General features: G+C 39.6%; 1 protein-coding gene across 1 annotated transcript; it reads left to right on the forward strand.

The window, feature by feature from the left end:
- Positions 1 to 6114: 6114 nt before the first annotated feature.
- On the forward strand, positions 6115 to 8510 carry LOC137973744 (uncharacterized). Its single transcript, XM_068820628.1, has 4 exons — positions 6115 to 6323; positions 6411 to 6462; positions 7388 to 7422; positions 7924 to 8510. The coding sequence occupies exons 1-4, from the start codon at positions 6180 to 6182 to the stop codon at positions 8395 to 8397; spliced, it is 705 nt and encodes a 234-aa protein (XP_068676729.1). The 5' UTR covers positions 6115 to 6179; the 3' UTR covers positions 8398 to 8510.
- Positions 8511 to 8792: the final 282 nt, after the last annotated feature.

The following is an 8792-nucleotide window of genomic DNA, read 5'->3' on the forward strand; positions in this document are numbered from 1 at the left end:
GCGATGGGGTTAATAGGATGGCATTCCTCTTTGCTTCTTGAAAAAACAGAAATGAAATCATATTACCCCTGGTTCTGTAAAGGAGTGGAGGTAAGGTGGGTACTCGCGGTGGCTCATGGTTAGTGTGCTCGACTCCGGATCGAAAGGTCCCTGGGTTCAAGCCCTGGCCAGGGACATTGTGTTGTGTTCTTGGGCAACACAATTTACTCTCACAGTGCCTCTCTCCACCCAAGTGCATAAATGGCGAATATAATGCTGGCGGAAACCCTGCGATGGACTAGCATCCCATCCAGGGTGAGAAACAATACTCCTAGTTGCTTCACGCTACAGAAACCGACGACTCTTTTTTTCTGTAAAGGAGCCATTCAAGTCGATAACGCACTGCGGGCGCCTGTTTCTCAAGTTCTTGGGTTAGAAATATAATCATATGACCAACAAGTTTATTCTTACGAGCCGTTAAGCTTTTACATGAAAGGGAAACTGAGAGGCGAATATGTTACGTTAAAAAGATATCGGTGGAAGGTGAAAGAAGCCATTTTTCAGAAGGAGTAATTTCATCGCGAGGTCACTTTACTGAGGTAAGGGTCAGAGCCTCAAGGTGACTTTGTTACTACATACAAAGATAATCCTTTCCAATATATCTTGGGCGGATACTCCAAAAGCGAACTCGGGGCCGTAGCTAGTCACAGGCAAGCCGAGGCACTTGCCTCAGTTATGTCTTTAATAAATAAACAAACCAACAATTAAATTGCTTCAATCGTTATTTTTTCTGTCCATGGCCCTGCAACTTTCATTCATACGTCTCAAAAAATTTACCGTCGGGAATTTTCCGTGTTTGCCAAAGTCCATTGTCAAACCGCAGCCGGTAAAGACATTTTGTAGTTTCTGTTAGTAAATGCAGATGGTTTTGTTTCCTTTGCGTAGAGTTGATTTTCACTAAACTCCAAACCTATATAACACCGTTTATTACAAGCAAACAAAACTGTGAAAAAAAATAGGTCCTTTTCTCAAGCTGTATTACTATTTATTAATTTAAATCGAGCACTCCAAAGTTGCGAGGAAAAGACGTACACATAGTGGAAAATGATACTTCTTTTTTGCGTCCCTAGAGATTTGCGTCATCCCAATATACTCCTTCTTATGGCCGTGTGCACCAGTCAAGATCCTTCTCAGCAGGGCCTTGTACTTGAACCCGTAGACCGTGCCTTCCTGGGAAAGCAACTTTACGAAGAGAAGACCATTTTCAGTGAGGACACTGTTTTGGACCTCAGCCGAGATATAGTGTGCGCAATGCAGTTTGTACATCAGCGGGGATATATTCACTGTTATCTGGTTTCCAGCAGTGTGGTTCTAACTGAGAACTTCAAGGCAAAGGTTCGTTATTTCGCTAATCTGTTTGGCCTGGTTACATGTATCCCATTTTGCTTGAGAAAGATAAGGACCTCGAGGAATTTATAGAGACTGAAACACTGTAGTAACTTAAGGTTTTATAAATTAAGTATTTAGACTTCATTTGCGGTGTGCAGGATGGTATGCCATCGGTCTCCCTTCGGTCAAATTTTTGGACAAGTATCCCCGCCCCTTACTCATGGTAAATACCTCCTTTTCCTTTTTCTGGCCTATATTCAAAGCTGGCTTACAGTCAAAGCTTTCCACCACAATCATAGTATTTATTAACTTGGCGAACTAACTCATTTTTTATCAGCGCGCTTTCGTATTTAGGGTGAGACGTAATGCTCTAATGGTTAGCACTGGCCGGGGTCCTTGTGTTGTGGTTTGGTATCTCACTCTATCAAGGTGCACAAATGCGTAAAGGTGAACTGGTTGAGGAAACTTGACAAAATGCTACTCAGCGGATGGGGGTAACCTGTTGTTTGACTAGATTCCGCCCAGTGGATGTGGCAATACCCCCAGTTCTTCAGGAATGTTGACGCGACTGACAGTTTGCACAAACAACCGTGAAAACGCAGTGATGACGTCATAAATAAATATTCTCACCAGTGAAGATATGGAAAATACGCCATTCGGGTCCCGGATGTAGTTTCGTATGAATTTCATGAGTCTATATAAAAAAGTTACCTATACCTTTATTGTTTAACATTTCAAAATACTGACTGAAATCGCTTTTTCAAACAAGCATAATTAAACTCGTTTTGATCGAATTGACAAATAGATTCCATATGTCGGCGTTCAAACAAACAAAGACAAACAAAGACTCGTTACCAAGCCACAAACAAAGACTCGTCACCAAACCGAACTCAACGGTCAATGTAAAGGAGAACTTTTTCATCGTTTAATCGATTCGTTTGGAACACTAAAAACCGCCTGACATCGCTGGCAGGGCTTCGATTGCGCGGCTACGGTGGAATTTTAACTGTGGGAACGTTTTAACCAGGAATATTTGACTCCATTTGGTGGACTCGTGAGAATTTTGTGTTCAGCCTTGGTATTTTTACTGTAACCGTTGACAACCGAAGAACTGATTATGGCTCAATTCGCGATCAGTATAAAACGTGACTGCGGACTGCGGACTGCGGACCCGGACTGTGGAGCATTTCGTAGACTAAGCAATCAAATTTGCCCTGACACTTTTTTAATACTTTAAATTGGTTTTCTTTTAAAAGACCCTTCCTACCGTGAGCTTCCAAAAAATGTCGGCCAATTGTCGAATTTTTGTGTTCAGCAATGCGTTGGTGAGGGTGTCGGGCTGTGTACCCAACATAATCTGCATCGCACAGATCACATTTAAAATAAAAAATAACACATTGCGGATGGCTTGATTTCTTTGGGTTTAACATCTTTCCCCAATTTTTGTTCAGGAAAACCGGTTGTACTGTAAAACCAATTTTAAGACTAATATCGGGTAGTGGTTTTCGGACTATCCTGTTGGCCTAATTAATTCTACCATCAACAAATTTGTTTTGCGTAATGCCTCAGAAAACAGGGCGGTAAGAAACACCAATGATAGTGGCACTTCGATTCAAAGATCATTTTTATTGTAATTAAAGCGTTGCGTTAGCAGGATCGAGAAAGAAGGCTCGAAAGACTCGAACGAGAACACGAAGAAAGTAACCCAAAACCCTCAATTTGGCTAACCCTAGGCCTAAAAACCAACTTTAAGCCTTGCTAGGCCTAGGGTTAGCCAAATTGAGTTTTGAGTTACTTTCTTCATTTTCGAGTCTTAGGGTTCGGAAAACTCTTACCATCTTCTGAAGAGAGATTTGTTGTCCACTTTGATTTTTTTTTTGTTCTGTCTATTATCCTGGTGTGCTGATGCCGTTTTTTTCAGAGCGAAGTTTCCATGTCTCGGTGCAAAACCGGAAAATCAGCTGTTTTGAGATTTGAATTAGTAACGGTTGATTTCATTTCCCATGTATCTTCTTACAACTGATGACGCATTTGCGTCACCGGTATCCTCAGGTCCACGTTGTACGAAAGCGAACATAAAACGCTTGGAAAATGGTTCCTCGAAAATTGATTTCAAGCGCTTTCTGGTTAATTTCTTTTTAAGACTGGGTAGAATATTGTTTCCACACCCCCAGCTGCTGGAAATAATATGGCAAGCCAATTGTAGCAATATTAATAAATGGATATTTCAATCCAAAGAGTCTATTTGAGTTCAAATCAACGCATAAATTTATGTTCAATATACTTTTTTTTTTGGTTCAACTTCCGATTTTGCATTCAACACTTTTATTTCGTTCAACGCTGTTTACTTTCATTCAACGATTTATTGCACAGCGGTTGACCACTATTGCCTAGTCCCTCTTGACCTCGTGAGGTCACGGGAGGCTGGAACACAGCTCTCGACCGCTGTGTGCAATAAATCGCCTATTGAACGAAAGTAAATCGCGTTGAATGAAATAAAAAGTGTTGAACGCAAAATGTGCTCTTGAAATTTAAAAAAGAAGAGGTTGGACTGAAGCAATCGCTTTGAAGGATACCAAAATGTATTGAATGCAAAAATTGTTGAATGCAAAATCGGAAGCTGAACCTAAAAAAAGTATATTAAACATAAATTTACGCGTTGAATTGAACTAAAATAGATTCTTTGAATTGGAAATATCCATATATTGAATATTGCTACAATTGGCTTCCCATAAAATAAAGCATTTTCATCCAAATTTTAGCGATTTATGGACGATTCAAAATTTGGCCGAAATTCCTTTCATCCCTTGTCCACTTCTATACTGTTTTAGTCAACACTAGTGACAAGCCCATAGTCATTAGTGTATGCGGTTTTCGTTTCGCGGATAGGATTTCAACTGCAGCGTAACAAGATCGTTTGTTTGTAGTTTAATCAGGTACTTTAATTCAAGTCAACAAGATCGATTCGCGCTCCAATTGTACGGTGAATTTTAGCGGAAAAGCGCTCAAATAGCACTCCCTGTGCTTTTGTGTCAATAGTCCCAGAAGAAGCTAGCGGAGGGCAGCAAGGAAACATTCGCTTGTGATTTGCGCTAATTGCGTTCCAACGTTGGAACGCGAACACGGGGCAAAATCGCATAGTCTATCACTTAAGAGACGAAAACAATCAACAAAAGCGAAGATTTCTGTGCGAGAGATTGCAAGACGCAAGGGTAAGCCAACCTCGTTTCCAGGGTCTCCCCTCTCTGTCTCCTTTCTCGTTCAAAGACGGCAGAGAAGAGAGACCCTGGGAACAAGGTTGGTGATAAACAAAAGAAGCGAGTCCGCGGATGAGAGTTAGTGCTCACCTTAAGGATTGACACATTTTAATTGGCTTATCACAGTATGCAGTTCATTGACTCATTTTAAAAAATTCCGTTTATGTGAATAATTTGTCTCTTTCGCGTTTTAAAATTCAGATAAAGTAGAGGTCTTAAATTTGTTGTAAAAAATTAATTTTGGACAAAATGGGCCTCGAAGCTCTACAGTAACCTTAACTTAACCAAATCAGGTTCAAGCCGATAGATGATGCCCTTGAAAGACGACAAACTTTACAGAATGTTATTAATGCGATAATTTTTTTTTATGTTTCAAAGATTTTTAATGATGAAGCAGTCTGCAGCAACTAAAAATATGGCGAGACAAATGCAAATCGGCTTCGGCCAATCCTTTGTCATGACATGCACCGTCGCCTACGCGTAGATATTGTTAGCAATATTTACTGCAAAGAAAGATCCGGAATTTCTCAGAATTTTTACCAGTAATTGATATCTTTTTTGTACTTCAGCAATTTATTAGGCAGATCACGCTATTTATGAGATGGTTTGAGTGCCTTCGCTATATCGCTATATCGACTTGTGCAGTAGAAAAGTGGAAAAGAAAATGAAAATATTCAATTTGTTATCCGCCTCATGGTCTAGATTCAACCAGTTCAGTATGATGATAGAGCTTTAAAGTTTCAAAGAGCTTTTCAAGCACTGAACACAGGATATAAGAGGATGTAAACAAAAAAGATGGTCGAAACAAGATAAAATTCTGTTTTAAAGATTGAAATTCAGATGCCACAGCCGCGGCGATTGACCGTAGATTTCACTAATCCTCTATTTAGGCGGAACTAAAATCGTAAAGTGTTTCAGTACGTGTCCAGACCCTCTTTAGGCACACCTCTATATTACAGACATTTCACCAGTTCACAAAGAGAATCACAATTTTTCTGATCTGCACGTCTATAATACGCGACACATTCGCGATATGGACACTCCATCTGCTCTGCACAGTTGATTTCCGTTTTAAAGAGGTTCCACTGTGAGTGGTACTACCAAGTTCGATTCGTTCATATTGAAAGAAAATATTTGATGCAACTTTGATCCGCTATGAGATTATTGAGGACGAGAGCGAAGTACGGAACCTTGATCTGAAATCCGTATACTCTGTATATTTACATTACGTCGTACTGATCTGTATTTACTCGACCGTTGCGCCATGTTCAGGAACAAGATTATCAAACAAGTTTTGCTTATTGTCTTACCATGACAAAGACTTGAATTAAATATAGACTATAGAGTCATGAGACACTCCATGGGGCGAAGTTGCTACATAGCCGTATTTACTCGACCTTTGCGCCATGTTTAGGAACAAGATTATCAAACAAGTTTTGCTTATTGTCTTACCATGACGCACACTTGAATTAAAGCCGTGCCTCTGTTGTCCACTGTGAGTGTTTCTTCAAAATTTTGTGGAAGACTTGTTGAATTGATCTTGGACGATAGAAGATGAAGCTTACCGCTTTCAGCTTTCCATTACTAGCCGTGGGTTTCTTGATCACTGCGCCATCTTATCATGAAATTTTGGGAAAAACATCAAACAATTCAGCAGCTTCGGCGGTCCTATCGAACTGTCCAAAAAGTCAGTGTCTGGTAAGTTGACATACGTTTTTAAGCAATTTCATTGTAATCCTTTATCGTTTTTTTTAATGCTCAAATAATTGCTCTCAATCATATCAGAAAGACGCTATTTCCTGCCTTGCGAATGCTGGAGGAAACTCAAATGACGAAAGTAAGTCAAGTTGAGTTATTGATCAGTTTTCACCGGGAATAAGTAAGTAAGTAAGTCACTTTATTTATCAACACATCGCATATCAGCGAAGGTTCATTGAAATGCAAATGTGCAATAAAGGATTATTTTAAAGAAAGTAACATGAATGAAGTGTTTAAGTCGAAAAAATGGAAAAATAATGCCGTTAATTTTTTCGTTTGCACAGAATACAGTTCCATTTAAGCGAGTAAGATAGAGATTTCCGTTTCAAATTTCTCCACAAAACATTTATTTTCCAGTCTGACGTTCTAAAGATTGTTCCAGTGTTTGGCCGCTTGATAAGTATAGGAGTGAAGCATAAAGGATGAATTTGGTCTTGGGAGGAGCAGCTTAAATTGGCCGCAAAGACTGTATTCACGGCTTCGCAAGATGAGCATTTCGCGAAATAGATTTCGGTGCTTTCTTATAGACCAGAATGAGGGCTTGCTCGATGCGGCGATGTTCCAGGAAAATCAATCTTCCGAAATTAAATTTGGTGGTTCAGCCGAATGAAAATTCAAGCTTTGTACTTGAATTCAAATGATTTTTTTTAATACCGCTAAACAGCTCTAAACAACTGTCTAAAGCAATATAGCTTTTAAACGATAGTCTTCCCAACGAAGTCAAAGATTCTCTCAACCTCGCCCGAAACTAAGGGCGCGTTCGATTGACGCTATTCCGGAATGAGAATACGTGGAGTGATGACTAAAACGGTATGTTTGGCGCGTTTCGAAGCAGGAAGGATAATAAAAATATGTTTATAATACCATTTTAGCAGATGTTTGACAATTTTAATGTGAATCTCCGTAAAAACGAAGTATTTCTAACTTATATCCCATGTATTCCTATTCCGGAATACGGTCAATGAACGCACCCTAATTTAAAACATTTTACTTTTCCACTTCAGGCCACGCAAGAAAACTGGCAAAGCTTGAAAAGGAGGTATCGTTGAAAATGAAATGAAATCACGATAATTTGTTTAATAAATTCTTGTTTCCATCACTCTCCTATTCTTTCCCGTTCAGAAATAAACGTCGAAACAGTTAAGAAAAAACTCATGGAATATAAATAACTGCCCCCGCTTGTCATTAGTGCAAGGCTGACTAAGAACTGAACAAAAAGAGTGAAAAGTAAAACGATTGCTTAAATTGTAACCGTGGTCATACCATGAGAAAAAAAGCTTTTTATGAATTCCCTAGGTGTAGAAGCCGAATAATTAATTTTACGTTTCTTTTTTTTTTTTTTTTTTTGGATTACTTTTTTACTTTTATATATATATATATAGGGAGTCTGTAAGTCGATTTTCTCGAGGAACAGTGCTCAATACGTTGAAGCGATTCACGAAACAGGCTTGTCGGGAAATGTAGTTGCGTCCTTTTTTCCTCTTAAAATATTTATATATATATATTTTTTTTTTTTTTTTCTTGTGTTTGCAAAATCAAGGTCGCAGCCTTGAAAACAAAGTTAGCTACAGCCGGGAAACCTTCTGGTTTCGCTGTGCTCGACAGCAATGGCCGCTTGTCCCAGAGTCTCCTTGTGGCAGGTTACGACAAATACTCTTTGTACGACTTGGGCTGGCAGTCTCTTCACATGGCGGCCGCTGCTGCCTGCAGAGGAAGCACTAGTTCAGGGGGATCTGGCAGCTGGTACAACGCCGTCCTTGTGCGTAACACGGCTGATAAGAAGACCTGTGCTCAGATTTGTGCCCAGTCACCGTTTCGCAACTGTGACGCAGAAGTTTCCATTCATGGAAAAACAGGAAAAGCCACTAAAAACGGAGAAAAGATTGGCGCGTTCTACAACTATCAATGCGGTCGCGCGGACGTCGGAGGGAGTGAGGTGTCACGCTCTGTTAGTGACATCACTCGGTTCCCAGACCCATATCCCTACTACAGCTTTTGCTGTTGCCGAAAGTAAAAGAAAGAGTGTAAACAGACCGTGTTTCCTAGTTTAGATGTACGCTGTGATACTTTGAATAGCGTTGTCTCTTCGGTTTGAGGGTAATAAAGGTGTCACAATTATTTGTTGTGATTTTTACTGCCGAATTTTTGTTTTCCGTTTCGCCCTTAAATTGACTCGCGTAGGTTAAGCCCCCCATAAATAATAGATCATTATAATGGAGAAGAATACAATTTATTAATTCAGAAAAAGAGGTAGTACTAGGAAACAGTTTTGCTTTTGAGATAAATTGGTTGCTTAGTCCTATTTTAGAATTGATTGTTCTACTGTCCATACTTAGTAGTTCGGACAACACATAAAAAAACTGCATAGTATCTTCACCCAGCTTCCTGTACCTCCCTTTTTAATTCCCT

The sequence above is a fragment of the Montipora foliosa genome, chromosome 10 (assembly GCF_036669935.1).
Source record: "Montipora foliosa isolate CH-2021 chromosome 10, ASM3666993v2, whole genome shotgun sequence".
Classification (NCBI taxonomy): domain Eukaryota; kingdom Metazoa; phylum Cnidaria; class Anthozoa; order Scleractinia; family Acroporidae; genus Montipora; species Montipora foliosa.